General features: G+C 40.4%; 1 protein-coding gene across 3 annotated transcripts in view; it reads left to right on the top strand.

Moving 5' to 3' along the window:
* Positions 1-21,251, top strand: part of CTBP1 (C-terminal binding protein 1) — a 244,656-nt gene that overhangs the window by 78,854 nt on the left and 144,551 nt on the right. Inside the window, exon 1 of one of the 3 annotated variants that reach the window (XM_030016246.1) lies at positions 7,683-7,898. The exons of the other annotated variants lie outside the window; for them this stretch is intronic. Coding sequence (XP_029872106.1) covers positions 7,892-7,898 — 7 coding nt within the window. The 5' untranslated portion in view covers positions 7,683-7,891. Of the gene's footprint in view, positions 1-7,682; positions 7,899-21,251 lie in introns of those variants that run through there. 3 annotated transcript variants of the gene reach the window in all.

Here is a 21,251-nt window from a genome sequence, read left to right as displayed (position 1 = left end):
GTAATTAAAACACAGCGTTTCACTGAACACGCCTCAGCAGAGGTCCTAAAGCTACCTGACGTCTCTCTGCAGAAATTCCACCCTTTTGGCGATAAGTATGTACATACGCTGGCCTGCTCAAGCCGAGGATCTTCCCCTTGAGAGAGACAGTGGGTTCATTACGCCATGACTGCCCGCAGATCTGCTGCTTTTGCGTCCAATGCCTCCGGGGCGGTCTTGAACTGCTTTAACTGTACTGTGTGATTTAACGATACTGTTTGATCATCCTAGGGATAGGGAGACAGGTACAGGCAAAGGCTCTGGTTTGATGCCTTGGTATTGGCAGTGCTTCTAAAAATGGTTAAACCTACTTAATTTTTTTTGGCAGAACCACTTTTTTGTAGAGGTTCTGAAGACTCCGGCGTGCCAAAGGTGGCTGTGTGGTGTGCGGGGCAGCCTCTTGCACCTCCCTGGGGGAGTCTTCACTCTTCGTTTCTAAAACACCACCGTGTTTCAAAATCCAGACATTATCTCTTGTTCCAAAAAACCCCCAAAGCTTCAGCGCAGCCCTCAACACTTAAGAGTGTTGTGTATTTTATAGAATACTAAGGAGCTTATTGTGAATTAATTCAAGACTCATAAAAATTAGTATTTGCTGCTACCAAGAATTATAGGCTTCTACCTTATGAGCTACCAGAAGTGAAGACTCAAGCTAAGGTTTGGTTTTTGCCTGCCTCTTGAAGGTTGGTGAGACCTTGGTGTTGGAGTAAAGCATCCACAGAGCACGACAGTGTGTGACTCCAACCACAGAGGCCAATTCCTCAGTATGCACCCAGTGTCTTTAAAAGACCTTGAACCAGAACATGTTACTCACAACCATCTGCTGAATAATGATGTCGTGGAGGCCAGATGCGGTCCGTGTGTCAGCGACACTAGGCATGATTTCATTCTATATATCTTAACTCTTAGCCTGAAGACGATCCAGAAAGCAAGCAGAGTGGTTGCAGCTGGAAAACTCAGCTGAAGAAGAATTATTTCTTCCTGCATAAATTCACTGAGAGGTGTTATTCCAAATGAAATAATATTTTTCTAGAAGGTGTGGTGTGCAAGAGAGGTTACCAGTGGAGAGTTGAGCCTGACTTGCTTAATGTGGATCACCTGGCATCAGTAGAGGGGCTGTGCTAATGACAAAATTGGAAGGCATCCTAAATATAGAAGAGAATCAGGGTATTGTACAGAAATAACTGAGATGACATTGAAAACTGGGCTAATAGAAGTGGACTCAAATTCAAAATGCAAAATCGAAGGTCATATCATATTACTCAGTGAGTAATAGCAGAGTTTTGTAAAATAGGAACTTGCAACAAGATCCTCATTATAGATAAATAGTACTTGAATGATCAGGGGATGTGCTTTAGCAGTCCCTGTAATATGCATAAAAACAAGTGAACAGAATTTTCTGCTCTATCAGTGTGAGTTTGTAATTTCTGAACAGTAATGCGTGAGGTGAAGAGACTATCACTAAGAGGGATATGTGAGGAGTATAGAGTATTCATCCTTAGAGAGATAGAGTATGGAGCAAAAGTAAAAGAACTGAAAGTCAGTGGCTGCAGAACAAAAAAATGGTACCAACAAATGCTGCATGTATTGAGGCTGAATGCTGGAAGAGGATTCCTGATGGGTAGAGCACCCAAGTCCACCACAGTTTTCCAAGGAGAGAGGTGGCAAAAAAATGTAGGGGGTTCCTTAACAAGGAAGTTCAAGTTTGTGAAAGGAATTGTTTTGCATAGCTCCTATAACATCCCAAGGGAAATCCTTCTCAGACCTCTGCTTCTAAGAAATGTGTTACATCAGTAGCACTCTTAATGCTTTATTCAAACTATTTTCTTTATCTGGGAAAAGTGTGGATGTTCATGACTATACTTGAGACAATCTGCTCTTGGAGAGAAAGCCCATTGTGATAAATGTTGTGATACAAGTCCCTTGTTACACGTTTAGCCTATATATCGTTAAGAGAATAACATATTTAACTAATGTATTAAATATGTCATCACAATAGAATGTACAAATAACCTTCAAAAGGAGCTCAAAAGTTCCAAAACAAAACTCCAGGGAGGAAAATTTAGGAGGAAGTAATAGGCTAGAGATCCTTATTTCTAGATGGTTATCATATTAGTTACTGATCTGAGAAAGCTGATAGATTCTTAAAAGCCTATTTTAGATTTTAGTACGGTATCAACTGTTTTCTTAAATTCCTTATGGTCTCAAAGTTACACCCATGAAACATCAGCTATGTTTACCAAAATATTTTCAAATTTAGATGAGGGTTGCAACACAGGGAGATAGTTCAAAGAAGGAAGCATATATCTAGTGTTGACAGTTTTGCAAAATGATGTGAATGTGCATGTAGAATATTCAGAATTTTCACTGTAAGTTAAAAAAAAATAATATAGATCTCTACTCTTCCAAAAAAACCCCACCCCAAACCCCAACCCTATCATTATAACAGATTTTGACTTTAAAAATAACATTTGTTCTTGTGCTTTAAATCAGAAAGTATCAAGGCTTTTTATTGTAGCAATATATTCTATCACGATTGAAAACCAGTGTGGAAAAAGACAACTGTATTGGGTTGCCATCTTTTTCTTAAGTTTCTGTGCAGAGCCTAGATCTCTGGGAATCTGGGATTTTTAAGCCCTATAAAACTGCAAAGAATAATAAGAAATGCTTAAATAACAAAAGAAATAAACCTGAGTTCATTGTTGTATAATGTTCACTACATAATGAATGGTGTAAATACAACACTTTAATAAGTGAGTAAAAGAAATGTTCATATCACTGAGAATACAGAGATTGCCTAGCTCCTGCCCCAAACCTGCCCATGGTGCTACCTCCCGGAGCATCTCCCTTCCCTCACCCAGCAGGCTCTGGTAGGTAAATGGCCAAATGTGAAGCCATGCAGGTAGGACCAGAGGCTCTGAAGAGCTGTGGGAGTTAAAACAATGCCCTTCTGTTAAATATCTGCAGCGTTAGCCCATATCTAAGATGACTATCTGGATAATTGGATATATGAACAAGAGAAATGCAGCTATCTGTTTGAGAGGCAGCACTTTGCAGCATGATAGAGATTTAGCAGAAGCGTTGGTCTACCAAGTGGTCTACCAAGACCTCTGGCAAAGTGGAAGGTGCTTGCTTTGAGTCAGAATAGTAGTGCAGGAGTAGTCAAATTTTAATTTGCTTTTCATTGAGTGACTTAAGATATTCAATAATTCCAGTTTCCAAGAAAAGAATGAGGCAACTTGGTCTTGAAGTATCCAACAGCAGCTAAGAACAGACCAGCTATGTATGTGGTATTTCTAATACTTCCAGCCTTCACGTCTTTTCAGGGTATGGACTTCTGAACCTGATGCAGCTTCTGTGTTGCACTCAGTGATATATATATATATATATATATATATATATATATATATATATGTATATAAATTTTTTTTTTTTTTTTTCCTTTTCCTGGAAGCCTGGCTGGTGCTCCTTTTGACTCCTGTCAACTTAGGTCTCTGCACTCTTGACTGGGAAGGAGGAAGGTTTATTAGAAGAGGATGCACCAGGATCAAGTGGCTGGTACCATACAGATAAAAAGGAGTAGTGGGCGTTTTTGACCACTGGAATGGCTTACAGATATTTAGCATAGAAATGTTGTCATTCTGGGCGATAAGGTAAAGATGCCCTGGTGTATTTGATTATAATACTTAACCAGTATGCATGCAGATACATTTTAGAATAGACTAAGTAGGTATACATATATGCGTGTATGCAGTCTTAATATCAGGGATAAATTTGCGTAATTGTAGCTCATAATTTGTCTGCGTTGCAGCTATTTTTGAAAGTTAAATAATTGCCGGTAGAAGGGAGTGGTAATTTATGGCAAGAGAAAACGCTCTCGCCTCATCTTATCTTGAGGGTTGTGGGTGTAATTCTGAAGCTGGTCCTGTTTGCTGCTTCTCTAAAATATGCATTGCTGCTATCTGTAGTCACGTTTTGGTGACTGAAAAGATTCATAGCAATGTGGATATTTTCTTAGTAAATGAAATGATCACAGTGCAGAAAATTTGTAAAATATTGAAAAAAATAGTGGTTTGTAAGTGGGAATATTTGGGTATGTTTTCCAAATAAAGATATTTCATTCTGAAAGAATGTAACATTTTATAATAAATTTCCAGTTACTAATAATATGCCAGAGAATAGATTTTTTTTTTAAACTGATCTAGGTTGCCGTAGATAAGCTGCTGTCTTCCCTAACTAAGTAGTAAGCCATTTTTAAGGTGCCATGTCTGTTTGTTAACTTAACAATGTTCTATAAATGATTAGATTGAAACGTGGATATGGCCTTTCAGAAGATGAATGTCATGAGAAAGAGCTGATGGAATTATAACTTCAAATATGTTCCTGTTTATGTGTTTAATGTATTATTAAATGTCATTTGTTTAAAAAAGGAATTCAATTCATAATGGATCTAGTATAAACAAATATTGTTTTTATATTACTTAGGCTCTATTTGATTTTTGTTTCATGACGGCATTTCAAAATTAAGATTCCATTATTTATTAACTAGAAAGAAGGACGGGAAAGACCTCGTATCATGTGTTTAGCTAGGAAATCCATGGAAGTTTAGAAAGTGGTGAAATGTTATGGATGTAAAATACTCACTGACTCACTGGAAGTATGACAGTATGCTTCCAGGAAATGCTGGATGGTTTACTATAAAAGAAATATTTGGAAGATCTGACAAGGCTTCAATCATGTGAAGACTGCCTGAGAGCGCGCCACGTATCTGTCATTATAGAGGATTAAAACTAATTTTAGGACAGCCTTCTAATGCTGGTGGTATGGCATAGGTAGCCTGCAGAGACCGAGTACTGAAGAGTTTCAGGAACTAATAATGGTAAACTTTAATAAACAGGATCTTGGTATTTTAAATTCTTCCTTTAGGACACGTTTCAGAGCCATGTAGCGATAACCTAACCAGGATAATGGAGACTGAGGATGTGCCTAAGTGCTTTCTTCCCTGAAGGAAAGCCTTTGCCTACGAGATGCCCTGTCTTCCACTCTGGGGAAGGAATGACTTCTCCGATACCTTTACAAGAGGTTACAATGCATTTCTCAGTAGTGAAAAATATCCATGCAGGAGAATACTTTACCACATGTATAGCTTCAGACCTGCAAGTCCAATGGGGTTCACTGTATTCCAAAGTTCAAGCAAATGCTTGAAGTTATTCAGCAGGCACAGAATTTTGATAAGCAGTGTCCATCTATCATGTAGGACACTTGCCTTGTATATTTAAGTAACTTTTCCGTCATCCTAAATGTACCAGAAATCTTTGTGTACTCCAATAATGATGACTGTTGAAGTTGGACTAGTTAAGGAATTAATTTGGTGTAAATATTCCCCTATGTAGGTAATCTGTTTTTATTACTTTTAACACCAAAATCAGCAACGTATTTGAAGGAATAAATTACAAAGCAAGGAGAAGTCTAGAAAGTAATTATTATGGATATGGTAGAGAATTCTCTAACCACCACTTCAATGATTTTTTTTTTTTTTTTGTTACTTTTGGTTATGCTTTATAAAACATGTTTATAGACTATGTCAGCAATGTTCTTCCTCAGTTGCTGTTGCAAAGACTATTTTCGCAGTTTATCACAAAATGCCAGATTTGCTCAGCATGTAATTTAATCTTATGCTTGGAAGCATCCACATTACTTGGTTATCATGAAATTATTCTTTAATAAAAATGTATGCTTTGTGATCTATATTTTATTAATTTGGTGAGTCAGTTTATCGATTGTTGCAGATGTCATGAATGTATAATTTGTCACAGTTACTGGTTGCCTGTCAGCAGTTCGTAGCACCACAGAGTTCTTGGCTCTTGGGGCACCTTAGAAATAAGCCTTTCTTGATCTGCAAAAGAAAAGCTTTCTCCTGTAAATTATCATCAAGACTTGGGTTGATATCAGGTTTATCACTTCACGGCACGTATTATCCTGTATTAGCCAAACGCTATGAACAAATTAGTAACATGGCCTGTTCAGGCAAGAGTCTTCAGCAAATACAATTTAGTGATTTTAAATGCTGGGGATGAGGTCAGAAGGAGCACAACATTAGAAATGGGAGGCGCAGATTTTCACTGTTTTTGTTCACTCTAAACCTAGGAATTATTAGGGTCACTAGACCGCAAAAACAAAAGAAAATTCTGAGCTTTTTTTATCTCCTCTTCCACAGTTCGTAGTTTTTCTGCTGTAACATACAGCAATCATGAGTTTTGTAGATTGAAAAAGTTTATTTTTATGAACAAATATTAATTAATTTCAATTTTAAAAAAACAACCTATGTATTCAATTTTTTATTTTTTTTCTTTAGTAAATCAGATCTTTATTTCCAAAATTGTCGGACTTAATAAGAAAGTTTACTTTGCTAATGATTTCGCAGTGGTGGTACAGCATAAAGCTTTGCGTGCTGAAGTGAAGTTGCGTGGTTGGAACATCTGCTGGTTTCATTTTGGTATTTTTAAAGGCTGGGTTCGGCACCCCGGGAGCTTGTTCTAGTCGGGCACTGGGTTTGTGTATTGTCTTACTAAAAACCAGTGGCTGAACAGATGCTCTCCTGAGCCTCCTCCGATTTTAGCTGGAGTAGTTGGAGGGGTTTTCATCCCTTCACCTTTCTGGATTCTCTAAAATATTAGTCTCTGGTGCGTAGTAGCCATTGGCGTCGATTGCCGCAGGGGTGTCCTTTCACACTTAGCACAACAGGTTCCCTGGGGGGCTCCCGAAGTTGTTGGTCTGTGTGATGTGCATTGGTGGGGGGGCTATGTAGAAAAATATCTGGAAAAAGGCCCTATTGAAAGAAAAAAAGGAGGAAAAGAAAAAAAGAAGGGAAGGGGGAAAAGAAAGGAGGAGGAAGGAAAAAAAAGAAAGGAGGAAAAAAGGAAAGAAGGGAGGGAAAAAGGAAGAGTAATGAAGGAAAACGGAAAGGAAGGGAGTCTTCAAGATGTGAAAGGAGGAGGAAAGGAGGAAAGAAGGAGGAAAGTGACGGAAAGTGCGAGTGCAGGAGGAAGGCTTACCTCTGGAAGGATGAAGGAACGGAAGATGGTTCTCGGAGGAGTTGGAACTACTCTGACCCTCAGGATGTAAAGATGGAAGGAAGGAAAGAAGGAAGGAAGGAAAGACGGAAGGAAGGAAAGATGGAAAGGAGGAGGAAAGGAGGGAAAGAAGGAGGAAGGAAGGAAAGGAGGCGAGGAGGAGGAAGGAAGGGAAGATGGAAAGGAGGAAGGAAGGAAAGAAGGAGGAAGGAAAGACAAGGAGGGAAGGGAGGAAGGAAGGAAAGACAAGGAGGGAAGGGAGGAAGGAAGGAAAGATAAGGAAGGAAGGAAAGATGGAAGGAAGGAAAGATGGAAGGAAGGAAAGATGGAAGGAAGGAAAGATGGAAGGAAGGAAAGATGGAAGGAAGGAAGGAAAGGAGGAGAGGAGGAAGGAAGGAAGGAAAGGAGGAGAGGAGGAAGGAAGGGAGGAGAGGAGGAGGGAAGAAGGAAAGGGTTAACAAAGGGAGGAAAAAAGAGGAAAAAAGAGAAAAAAGAGGGGTTGTGTGGGAGCGGAGGGCGGGGCCGGGGCCGGGTCCCGCAGCACCTTCCCCACCTCCGCGGCGGCGCTCCGCGCCCGGCCCGGCCCGGCCGGGCCCCCGCCCCGCCCCGCCCCGCCCCGCCGGCCGGGTAATGAGCTGCGCTGGGGTTGGCGGAGGGCCGGCGGCGGGCGGCCGCCATTGGCTGCGGGCGGCAGGCTCTCCGCCCCGATTGGTCGCGCCGCCTGCCCCGTATTTTCAGCAGCGGCAGCGGCATATTCCGGTGGGGAGCCGGCGGCGGGGATGCAAGGTGGGTGGATGGGTCCCCGGCCCGGCCCGGGCGCGGCGGTCGGTGCCCCGGCCCCCTCAGCGCCCTGCGGCCGAACCGCTCGGTTCACCTTACCCTTGCTGCTATTGTTGTTATTTAATACTCATTTTATCGTTTTATCCCCCCCCTCCCCGCTCCGGCGGCGCGCTGGGCGGGGTGTCTGCGCTCCCGGGCTGCGCCGGGGCGCGGTGGGGCCGGGCCGGGCCGGGGCCGGGGGCTGCCGCAGCCGCAGCCCCGCCGGGGAACGCCGCGGCGGGCGCCCAGCCCAGCCTCCGCCTGCCAGCCCTCCCCTCCACTCGGGGTGGGTTTTTTTGGGGGGGGGGGGGGGGGCGTGTCCCTGTGGGGAGCGGGGTTGGGGGGGGGGGGGGGCACAAGGGCCGGTGTTGCGCAGAAGTTTGCCCAGCCAGCTCCACCGGGACGGGCTTAAAACTGCGGGATGGCGCCGGCACAGCTCCAGTCCGTTATTTCATTTGAGAGGAGGGGAGCGATCGCGGCTGCCTGCTCGCACCCTGCTCCGGGTGTCAGTGGGAGCACGAAGGGAGCCCGGAGGAGGTTTGTGGGTGCTGCGCGGGGTTTGTTTTTTGGGGGGGAAGGGGGCCGTGGGCTAAAATTCACTTTCTGAGCGGGGAGTTTGCGCTGCGGGTTCCGCTAGGTCTAAAATCGGGGTTATGCGTGTGGCGAGCGGCAGAAAGTCGATCGGAATCGGCTCGGGCTGGCGTCAGATCCCTGCTGAAAATCCTGGATCCTTCCCATAAGTTATTTGCGTGGACTTGCTAAATGGTAAATTGCTGTTTCCCCTTCAGCCCGAGATTGCAGCTAATTGGAAATCAACGTGATTATGTGTCCTTATCTGAACGTACTTTGTTTTGTGTAAATTTAAAATAACAAATATGAAGGGAAATACCCTCCATTTTTATCTTGCCTTGTAAATCTGTTATATGGTTCAGGGACAAATTTGGCTCCGTATTATTTCGTAACGTATCTAATCTCATCTCCTTTTCGTGAGGCGCTTTACAGTCAACTGTATTTATTATATTTCTTCTGTATATTTCATCTTGTATTAAAACCGCATCCACCTTTTTACGTTCGGAGTTTCCTAGTGGTTTTCATGGCAAAAGTTATTTCTGACTGAGATATGCTTTAAGGCAGAAAAATCTTCTGACAGATTTTGCAACTTTTCTCTGAGTAACGTTGCCGTTACGGTTGGGTTGCATGCTTTCTGTGCCATCTAGTAGTTAGCTAGAAATTTAAATATACCGTGTAGCATCCCTAGATGGAGGCAGTACTTGAAATTGTAGTATATTTGCATGATCATTTCTGTGACATAAGTGAACAGTGGAAATTTTAGATACAAATACCTGATTTGAGCAGGTTAAAAATCGGTGCCTGAATCTTTCTTTCAAATAAAATTGCCACTGAACCGTGAAGGTGCCTTATATAGAAATTTGGGTTAAAGCCAGTGGTGCTGTCAGTGAAGTCAGCGTGATCTACACCTGAGTTTGCTCGTGATGCTGTTAACCCCTTGTTGTGCGTCATAGAGGCAGAAGGATGCTTGTGAGTCCAGGTCTATTGCTAGGCCTGAAAACTTCACGGTTTTGTTGCTAGCCTGAAGCCATAGGAAGCAGTAAAGGTTTTTCCGGTGAGTGACGGAAGAATTTCAGTCTGGCCCCACCGAGCAGGAGCAGCCCCTGTGCCTCTGGGGTGTGGGAAGTGGCCCGAGGAGCTGCGCTGCTGCAGGTTCCCGGGTCCTCGCCTCTCGCCCGTGCGCCCATGGGTGCACAGGCAGCCTGACCGCCGAGAGGGACTGCGCCAGTGTGATCCTCTTTGTAAAAAATAATGATGAATGGAAACGGCACCTGTTGCACCACCGGTGATTTGTCAGCTCCTAGACAAAAACTGCATGCCTGCAGTTTTATGATTATCTACCCAAATCACTTAGACCGTCTAAAATTATAGATATCTAGGGAGTTTAAATTGATTTTAACAGTGTGTTATGTTCAAATGATTGTGAATACTTGAGTATATGATAAATGTAGATAGCTACATATGAAGGATATTTTTATTGTGAAATAAATACTATTTATACAAGCGATATGTACTTTTAAATTGAAGCCGGCTACAGTTCAGTAACTACTGTTTAAAAGTAGAAATATCCATGTGTACGTTTTATTGTATTTTGATTTCATTACATAACGGCATGCATAATTTTCATATTTTATGTCATTTTTTCCAGAGCATCCTGAGAAAACAGACAAAATATTATCTATGCTTAGTTGGTACCTACTGAGACTTCTTTAGCGTAATTAGAAAATTCTGATTTCTAATAGCGTGTAAACAAACTGCAGCCAGGCTGGCAGGCGTTGCCTGCTTGTGGTGCTAACTGAAATAGGAAAGATGACGTGAGTACTGCAGAACTGAATTACCCCTCCACGCCTCCTGCTTGTTTTCTCACCCAGACAGGTGAGAGAGAGCAGATGAAGTCTTGTCTTTTCCTTTCGCACAGTACTGGATCGCTTATCTGGTGCCACGTACAGATCCAGTGGCCCCACAGAGCTGAAGAAAACCTCATACTTTTTTATTCTTGCCCTTAAATTAGTAAATGTTAGTAAATGTAGGCTATTACCTAAAGGACATGCAAGTTATTAAAAAACAAAATCTTTTCCACATATAAATAGATAATAAACTCTTAATAAATACTTTTCTGAATAACCAAACATGAAAAAAAATGAAGCTACAAGAAGTAAAACTCAATTATTTGGGGGTTTTTGGTGGGTTTTTTTTTTCCTAATTATAGGAGTTGCATAACAATTTAGACTCCAGTGTATGCAAGAAGATTCATATGGATATGATGAACCTGCTAGACATAGATTACTGAAGGATCAGTATCAGTAAATACATAAATCATAGATTTATTAAAAAACAGTCTCTGAATTGCCTCTTACCTACCTATACGTCTGAATCAAGGGATCATGGTTTTAGCAGATATCGTTTAGTTGTTTTGTTGCTGGTTTTTGTTTTTTTCCTTTATTGTGACCTTGTTGGATGGAGAGAGAATATTTCCTTGGTAAAGTCTGAGGGATTATTGACTCTTTAAGGTGGTAGTTTCTGTCTAATAGTGATGCGACTTTTAGTAGTGCTTTTCCCTGATAGCAGCAATGTTTATTTCAAAAAGTATAATTTTCATATTAAAACACATGCAGTGTTAGATTGGAAAACTTTTAACGACAATTGCATGGTATGTTTGTTTTTAAATAGTTATGTTGAATGACGGCAGAAAAAGTAATTTGTAGTTTTTAATGATCTGTGATTTTTATATCTGTTATTTAATAGAGCTGTAATGCTATCACTGTGCGCTGCCAGTTCAGTATAAAGTGCAATATGTAACATTTTCTGGTGGTAGAGTTGCTCTAAGTGGAGAAATAATTTAAGCAGTACAAGGATTTTTATAGCCCTCTTGTCACAATTAACTGTGTTTATGAAATATGAATTTACACAACATCTGCCTTTCGGGGCCGGCGTTCCCATCGGAGCCTGCTCGCTTCGCAAACCAGCAGCGTCGTGTCTAAAGCACCATGGCAGGGCAGGATGGACTGGAGCCTGCACGGGGGACGGGCAACCAGGGCAGCAAAGTGATTCACCTGCTAATACATTGTTGGGAAACTTGTGCAGGAAATACAGATGTTTTTAAGTATAAAAACCTTCTTTTGGTTTCGTTTTAGGAGGGTGACTTGCTTAGGCGCAAGCAAGGTCCCTGACCCGTAACTGGCTCATCCTGTTCTCACTCCCGGCGGTCCCGCCTCGTCCCCCTAATTCCTGAGCTAGTACGCAGGCAAAAAGGGTGGCACGTGTGGCTCGCTGGTGGGGTGGGATTTGGCGTCTGGCACACACCATTACAATTTATTTTGGAGAGAACAGCACTCTCTTTCCTGAAGCTGAAGATGAGGATTTGCAATGAGATGGATGAATCCAGCTGGACTTTGCAAGATGTGGGATTCATCATCAAAGCGATGGGTTGTCTCCTCGAGGCCCTCCTCCTCTACGTTCTGATTAGTGGTCACTCCCTTAATGGAGGCTAGGGCTTCAGGCAGAAGGAAAGAGCTGGCATTTTGTATGGCCACATCTACCAAATTTGTCTTGTCATGGACCACTGTGTCTTTTACGGTTTTATTTTCCTCTAGCACTTGGTGTTCTGCTTCTCTCCCCTCCTGGCAAAGCTCAGTGACGGTCATTAATGTCTAACTGGTAAAATTTTTGCAAGTGTCATAGCAAAGGCAAGTTTACAGGAGGACAAAGTAGCTTTAGAGATATTGATGCTCTTCCTCAGTAAGGGATGACTTGCGGGGGGAAAAGATCTGGAGGTGCTTTAGGAAAAATGCAGTTTCCCATCATGGGCCAACTTGGGGCACAGGTAGCTTTTCATAGCAGTGAAAAATGGGCACAATGGTGAGAGACTGTGAAAAACCTTAAAAATTAATTCTGTGCCGCTTCTCCCACTTTTCATAAATCACCTATCTAGACTAGTAAACATTTCAGATCTGGGCAGGAACTCTGTAATGTGTAAGGTCTCAGCCGAGCTGGCACGTTGGGATATGCAATATTCAGTACCGGGAAATTGTTCTGAAACGTTCACAGTAAGTGCTGTTGGCACAACTTCCTGCAGATTTTGAGGCACAATATTAAGAAATGACTACTCAAACTAGAGGTTGTACAACTTGGAAAGTCTGGTGTGACCGTTCGCTTGGGCTGTGGAAGCGATCTAAATGCTCACTGCTATTTTTGCCATCATTATTCATGGCAAAATAATTGAGGCCGTTCATAAAGCAAGCTCTTTGGTCGTGAAGAATAGCAGCAGACTGTGCCATGTGTTACCTTTACATCTGAGTTTTAGAAGGTGAAGTAAAAATAGTACCAAGTGTTGTATCTTGGTGAAATCATCCAGCGAAACCTCCTTGTTCTTGTACAGGTATCTAGTCCAGCCTTCTGCTGCTGTCTCCTGAGGCTTTACAGCTAATTCTTCTCTTATTGGTATTTGCAAATTACTATGATTGCTAGGTCAGAGTGAAAAATTGTGTGCAACAGGTAGTGTTGTAGTGGAGATCAATCATATTATCTTAGAGCTAGTTTAATCTGGTGAAGGAAAGAGTCTAAACTAGTTAATTATCTCTTCTTTGGGTTATCTTCTATAAAACGGGAATAATCATCATCATAAAAGGTGCTTTAGGACTTATTAAATATTTCTCAAGCACTTAGGAATCATAGTTAAAAAAATAATTGCCTAGTAAATTGTCTACTTAATAAAATGTAAAAAATAAAAGATCTGGAGTATGTTAGGCTTCATAATCATTTAAATAGATGCATGTAGTTTATTTACCTACTCAGCGAGAACTAACAGCCATTGAAAGCAAATAGTTCTTTAGGAGAACTGTATTTGCAAAATCAAATTATTTAAATCAAGGTTTCCAGTTCACTAGTTTAAATTACTTTTACATTTATTATTTAGGTTTTGATTTAAATCATACTTTGTACTGTTAATGTTGAAAATTTATCATCAACACTGAAGCTGTGAACACAAAAGACATTCTTGGCAACACTTGCAGAACGTAATGTCAGTATATTTCTCTGGAATACTAAAAATTTAGAAAACAAAACCTTGTTCTCAGCACTTAGGACATTTGATATCGGGGGGGGGGGGGAAAGCAAAACAAGCTGCAAATGATTGTATTTTAGTCAACAGACTAAAGGGTGGCCGTTCCAGTGGCCTTAATATAGGAATGAAGGGGCTGGGTAGAGGTACTGCCAGCACGTGGCTTTGTGGTCATCGGAGGAATATTTATAAAGATTTTCTTGAATAAGTAATGTCAATCTCTTAATCAGATATAAAAGGACTGATAACATTTGCCATTGCTTTTGTTGATTAGGAGTAATACCAAGAAACAAACTTGTTCTGCATTACCAGTAGAAATACTGCAGAGTCGAAAGGTCTTCCTACAGCTTTTTATTCGTTCACTGTTCTGCCTAGCAATTAGATAAACAAAACCTCTTTAGATTGTCTTTACACTGGACAGATTAGTGTTTGTTTTTCTCTCTGTTTAAAAAAAACCCAACAACCAACAAGCTGAGATTTTTTTCAGTCAGGAAGGAAGTTTAGACCAAAGTTTCCAGAATTTGTGACTCTTACTCTTCTGTTACCGCAGCTGGGAATATGAAGGGGAGGGTGCGTGCCTCAGATCAAAATTGTGTGTAGCCTTGCAAGCTGTGCAAGGCTGTAAATCCTCAAACTGGCTCTGCTTCCCAGCAGTTTTACACGGATCCCAGTGCAGCCACGGTGCTGCGGTCCCAGGGATGTGGGAGCTGTAGGTGATGCTCAGGCAAGCGCATTGAGAATGCGGTGCATGCTTCTGCCTGTTCTCTTTCAGATGGTGAAGGGGGAAGGACTGCTCGCTTTTTTTCACAGGACCCATATATGCTCAAGGATTTCCCAAAATAAAATGCTTGTGAAATCGGAAGCAGAGGAATGGCTCTGGGCAGGGACTTACTTAGCCCTTCACTTGCCTTTAGGAGAGGTTGCAAACAGGGATCTGATTTGCACCCATTAAGAAACGGCGATTTCAGTTTTAAATAACGATGCTTTAAGTTGTGATTTGTATTTGTATCTTTAAGGAATAAATACCAGATTGCATACATAGGTACTATAACTAGTTACATAAAAATTAAAACCCCACCATTAAATTAGTCAGTTTAAAAAAAAAAAAAAAAAGAGAGAAAAATAGTCTAGTAGGTTACCACCGTTTGATGTATGGATACCTAAGTTAGATTTTTAAAATTCTTAGTATTTTGAAATACTGTAATGTTTCTGAACTGTTGAATTGGTATTTGAATGATCCATATTTTAATTGTAGTTTTGTACCTTCCCATTTTCATTCTTACTTAGAATATCTTTAAATAGAATAACCTCTGTGTTGTTACTATGGTATATTGGTACCGTACTTTGAAAACCAAGATGAAAAATCGTGTTTCCCATCTTCTCCAAAGATGATAAAAAAAAAATAATCCACTATTTGCTGAATTGTTAAAAAATGTTGTTTGGCTCATTTTGTGTGTACCCACTTCAGTGACCAGAATGTCAGCGGAGGCTTTGTTTAAATGTTTTTTTCTTTATTTTTTTTTTCCCCCACTCCCACCCACACATACACCTGTTCATCTAAGTCTTCTGGGCCAGACATTGGTTTATTTGGTTGGGCTTTATGGCTTCCCCCCCTCCCTTCATTCAGTTAACTGCTTGTTGTCAGTAGTTCTGGCATATCTCCTTGTTTTCTGTAGCCTGCCCGTGGAAAAAAGGCTTGTTTCCAATGGCAAAGAGTTAACCTGGCTCGGAGTTAGATTAACTGTTGCAGTAGCTCATGATAAACATCTGTTGCAATACTCCCAGATGAGAACATTGCTTTCAAAAGTATTTACTGCACATTTTGAACCCGTGCACTTTACTTGTGGTTTTATTTTTTTGCCCTTCAATTACTAAATTCTTTTGAAAGGAAATAAATCCAAAGAGTCTATCTCAGAGACTGTGTTTATTTTATGATAGAGAGAAGGAAATGTGATTATTGAGTTATTGTTCATGTGCTAGAGCCCCCGAATATTTCTGACTGGAGCGCAGAAGCGTGTGCGTTCCTTAATAAAAACCAACTGCGGGAGCCGGCTCCTGGGAGCGCTGCCATGTGTGTCCGTGCTCTGCCTGCGGGCGTGTGGTGGAGTCCTTTGGATGCCAGTCCTCTGGGTGTTTTCCTCCTGCTCTGAATTTGGCAAGATAAGACTGGTGGGGAGGAGTGGAGTTTTACTCGAACTTGGAACCCAAGGGCAGGTATGTGGTTGGAAGGGTTTGGCCAATGGGACTTGGGACTGCGCTGTTGAGGAAACCTTCTGTTTCTTTGGAATCTTTTTTTAAAAAATTTTTTTTAAAGTTTTTAAACTTTTCTTTAATAAGTTTTTAAATTCTAGATTTAGTGGATCAAATAATGACAATTTCTCCTGCAGCAGACCTTTGAAGTTAGGTCTTCCAGCAGCCACTTCTTGCTGTAGCTGAGGATCAGGCGAAAGCAAGCAAAACACGCTTTGGTAGTTTTTTCCAAAACATCAACCACCTTCTCCCCCACCCCGCCCAAACCACAAAATGTACCTGTGCTCGGCATCTGTGGGAAAACAGCATTGGAAAACAACATGGAATATTTTAAATGGTGGATGTTTCCCGACAAATTGTTTTTCTTTCTTATGCTAAGAAGGATGATGCTCTTAATGAAATCATGTTCAAAGCATTTTCACCCATATTTCTCAGCAGGTGAAAAATATTTTGCACTAAATTTCCTACACTTAATATTTCCTACCACTACCAAGTAAAATACCTGAGTACTTTACTTACGTGCCGATCGTCACCAGAATTAACTTTCTTTGCATAGTATTCTTAACAAACGTAGATGATGAAATGGGGGACTTCCACACAACAAAGCTACTTGTAGTAAAATGCAAGAGTCTGTAATTTTAGTTCTTGCTGATTTTTCTTAGATCTGGTGGAAGCACTTGTTTTAGCGATAAATCTGTAAGAGCAGCCGTACCGATTCAGATTGAGTGTGTCTAATTCAGTATCCTGTCTCTGATGGTGATCAGCAGCAGATATCTAGGGAGTGGTACAAGAACAGTGATAAACTGATGAAATCTAAGGTGAGATTTCTTAGTTTGCCAGTTTTATGGTGGTACCAGGATTTTCAGAATCTGCTTCCTAATCATAATGCTGAAATGACAGATGTGTGGTACTTGACAGTCTCAGCTTTTTCTTAAGGACCATGATAGCGATAGGAGGATAAAAGAGGAAAAAACCCTGAAAAATAATGGATAGTACGTAAAATAGAGAGAAATAATGGGATAGACTGGGAAAAGAAAAAAAAAAAAGGGGTATAATTACTGCAGAGTATAAAGAAATAGTAGAAGAAAGTTGGCTTGTTACCCAAGAGGAGAGGGCCTCCCGTACTGGAGCTCGCCGAGACCCTGCTCTGACGGGTTTTCAGCCATCATCTGTGTCGCATCATTTGGGCGTGGGGAAAAGTTGGGCTTAGCTGGCATGGGGAGAAATAGTTGGCCCGAGCCTGGTCCAAGGAAAAAAAGATGGTAGAGAGCAGAAGAATGAACTGTGAGAGACTAAACAGATGGGAAAGGGGAATGGGGGTGATGGGAGCGTCAAAGAAACCTGTAGAAGCTCTGGATTATTCTCTGTCCGTAAATATCTGTCCATTCCAATTAATGTATAAGAAGTTTCGCATGTGTGGGGAATATCTTCTGCGGGTTTGCACTGAATCCCTTGTAGCATTGCCCTACTTTTCCCAGGCTTCAAGACACCCAGGTTTTATTTTTAGTGCTACCCTGGGTTCTGTTTTATGGCAAACCTGTTCCAGCTTGCTGCAGTCATTACTACTAAGGCCATCTAAATAGCAGCTCGAAAATACTTAAAGTAATGCAAATAGTAATAAATTATTTTGTGTTTGTGGGGATTAAAAGGTACACCTAGGATGGACTTGTTCTTGGGTCAGGTTTTTTAATGCTGTAGAGCAAAAGCAGGATGAGCCTTACATTACTGGCATACAGATGTAATGGTACTGTGCTTTAAATAACAGCCATGAAGGCGTTGTGACTAGGATATTGTCTCATTAGCATTTGCTTCTTAAAAGCAGATTTTTAGGGAGCTTTTACAAAGGTGTATGGAAAACTGTTATTGACCGTCTAAAGTGAATTCAAGAATAATACCGATGAGGAGGTGTTACAGTGGATGAGGAGGTGTTACAGCGATCTGGTCTCCAAAGTAAGTCATATTGCAAGCTAGTATCAAACTTGACAAACTTGGGATTTATTGTATGTATCAGGATGAAGAGAGGATGATGCATTTGAGTACAAAAGGGTGAAACCATCTGGAATTTAAACACAGTGTACATAATCCCATGAGCAAGGGGGTTTGGTAAACCAGAAAAAAGTGGGTGCTTTATGGTGACCTTACAGAAAGGTTAGCTTTATCTGTAGATAAAGACCAGGCAAAGGAAACTTCTCAGCTCGTAGACAAGGTAGGTACAAAATCAAAAAAATACAGGCTGGTCATTAATAAATCGATATTTTGATGTATACATATATAAATAAATGGATTATAAATTAATAGTGTTGATAGTATTGTGTATATATAATATTGGAACAAAGTTTCATGTAATTAAAGGAAAACAATTTGGAAACAGCCTCACAATATAGGAACGTGAGGCACTAAGAAACACCATGCGTTTCAGGATTGAGCTTCATTTACCTTTCTAAAAGGATTATAGGAAATTGATCCTTTCTCAGTTCCCCAGAAGGCTCTTCCCAGCCTGGCATTCTCAAATCCAAGGAGCCTGGAGTCTGGGGCTGGTTTTCTCAAGTATGTGCTGTGGAAGGTGCTTTGATTTACACCCCGTTATTACTGTGGGAGCTGAGGACAGGAGGAGCACAGGAGTGAATTGTGCTCGCTCTTTCTGCCAAAGAAGTTCACCTTTTCCGCTGATAATCTGTGCTTCTGAAGAACCTGAGTCTTTGTATGCTTCCTGTAAGTAAATAAAATGAAATGCAACTTCCACCGTTCCTACTCTTAGTAGGAAAATAGGAGCTCTAACAAGGTCTATATAAAATAAAATTTTTCAAAATATAATAATCTGGCATATGCTTGTTACTCTTACTATGTAGCCTTTTATTAAAAAGTTTATAAAGCTAACATGTCAATGTTTTGCCTTTTCTTTTTTTTTTTCCCCATCACAACAATCTTTCTTTTGTTTTTTTAAAGATATCATACAACCATCTTAGAATAAACAAACATTCTCCAGCTTGAGTCTGGATGTGTCTTTAAACCACACAGAGGAATTTTTTATCGATGGTTTTGTATTCTCTGTTCTGATACATATCTCCACATTTGCCTACCGGCTTTCCAAAGTCCTTTCTAAACATCCCAATGATTTCATTGTCATGGACAGATGATGGATGTGCTGTGTCTCTATGTTATATATTTAACATAAAAGAGAATTTACCCTTGAATTTTAACCTTCACTTAAAAAAATTTTACTTTTCCTATATCCTCAGAGATTGCCTTGACTTTCAAAAGAAGGTTCCTCAGAATCGAAGAGGAATCTGATGGCACATTTGCACATCAGTTGACAGTAACTTTTTACACTCAGACTTTACTACTTTCTATATTTTTGTTGTGGTTTCTTTAGTAAACAGAAATAGTCCTACAATTCTGTTTCTTTAATACCTCTCTTGCTTGTGCTGAGCTGTTAATGGGTCTGTTAGTATTGTTAAAGTATTAACAGAAGAATAATAATTGCTGTGTTGTAATTGTATTGAGTCTAAAAAAGCATTCTCATAGAATATTAATGAGAGCCTTTTTAGATGGATGAATTATTGTTCTTCGGACAGAAAATTAAACTACCAAAAAAAAAAAGTACTATTCTGGAGGAACATAATAATAAAAATCAATAAGCCTTCGATTTAGTCTTTAACTCCATCGCTCCTCCTCTCCTAACCCCATTTATGCTTCCTGTAGGTATCCCAGCATCTGCCCCGCACCATATGTGCTCCGGTACCTAGGCACAACGGGGGGCTGGGAGCCGGGTGGCAGTTTTAACAATGAGTTTTCTTTTTCTGTTTATCTCAGCCTTACATTACTTTAACCTTATTTAGTCTTAAAAACTGTGACTATAGAGCTAATATTTTATGCAGCATTGAGAGGAACTGGAAGCGCTTTTCATTGCTATGCAAAATGCAGCTGGGGGATGGTGCAGAATTAACAACACAGAGCTATGCTGTTGAAAATGTGAGCAGTAGTTTATTTTCATTTCTGTCATTAAATATCTTATTACCATCTATTTGTTTGTTCTTTCCTCTCTCCTGCAGTGCAAAAAAGGGCGATTACTAGAAGGTAGGAATTGCACAACTGCTGGAAACTACCTTAAATCAGTGACCTTCGGTTGACCTCTGCAACCGCTGGTGTGAGCCGTGGTATTTTTTTCAAAGCTAAGTTAGTACCTCTGCGATCCTCTTTCTTTCATCAGATCTTATTCAACTTTTATACCAAGTTGCGGACTTGGGAGCAAAATCCAAATAAAGGAATAATTAAAAAAAAATTTCTCTCTTGTAAATATAAAGACCGTGCATCAGTACATAATAAAGCTATAGAAGTGTTTCCTGCGACTTGCTTGAGGATTAAAACTTTGCAGTTTATGTAGCATAATATAATTCTCTGAATGTTTTTGGTAGCAGTTATTTCTAAATAGGCAAATGAGGTGCCGTTGCAATACTTGGCGTTTTGCGGACCCGTTGGTCTGAATGAGAAATACGGAGCAAACTCCAGGTTCATCATTTGTTTTGTGAGATTTCAAAGGGACTTCAGTTTATATTCTAAACCAGGTAATTTCTTTTCCACTCTCACGTACCAGCTCCTTGTCGTCATCCTTTATTCTCCCCTGTCTAACATCAGTTTCTCTCTTGTCCATTGAAAACTGAAACTTGAAAAACTGCAGTTTTATACTTTATATTATTCTTCTACCCCGGAGCTGTTTTTAGTGTCTTTATTGCAAGTAGACAGATGGTGATATTTGGTTTCCTGTCAGTTTTAATGAATATAGATAGGAGCGATAAGAACATTTGCTTCGTTTAGCAAACTTCCTTTTCTGGCTTTTAATTAATGAAGTGCTCACTGGTGTGCCGCTGCTTTTGTATGTAGTACAGTTAAATCTTATATACGATTCAACTTGTAGTGTCAGATAATGAAAAAGAGGATGAAAATAACTTCATCTCTCAATATCCTTTGAAGTTTACTTACACAGACTTTGAATACTGCAGACATCAGAAATGTAACGTGCTTGTACGAGCCACCATAGCAGCATCCTTTGTTTCTTTGTATTTTGGTAATATTTTCTTTTTATAAAAAGAAACCAGAGGAAATGGCCTGAGTTTGGTGCAGTTAACCTTGGGTGAGGTTCAGCTCGGCTTCAGAGCAATTTGCTTCTCATGCAACTTCTTAAATAGAGTAAGGTCCACAGCAAAAATTTGATAAAATAGAAAAGAAAACCTTGGCTTTTCAAGCTTTTTAGCTGCATTTTGTCCTGCTTTGGAGAGAACTGGAACATTAATCCTAATATTGATTTTCTTTTCAGATAGTTTGATTTCTGTGTTAGCTTAGCACAGACATTATTTTAGATTCTTGTAAACTATTTTAGAGTCCATTGTTCTGAAGATCTTTCTCCAATGTTTTACGCTAAGTTTTTTTTCCTTTCTTTTTGT

This window comes from Aquila chrysaetos, chromosome 1 (assembly GCF_900496995.4).
Source record: "Aquila chrysaetos chrysaetos chromosome 1, bAquChr1.4, whole genome shotgun sequence".
Classification (NCBI taxonomy): Eukaryota; Metazoa; Chordata; class Aves; order Accipitriformes; family Accipitridae; genus Aquila; species Aquila chrysaetos.
This window is presented reverse-complemented; position numbering and strand designations above follow the sequence as displayed.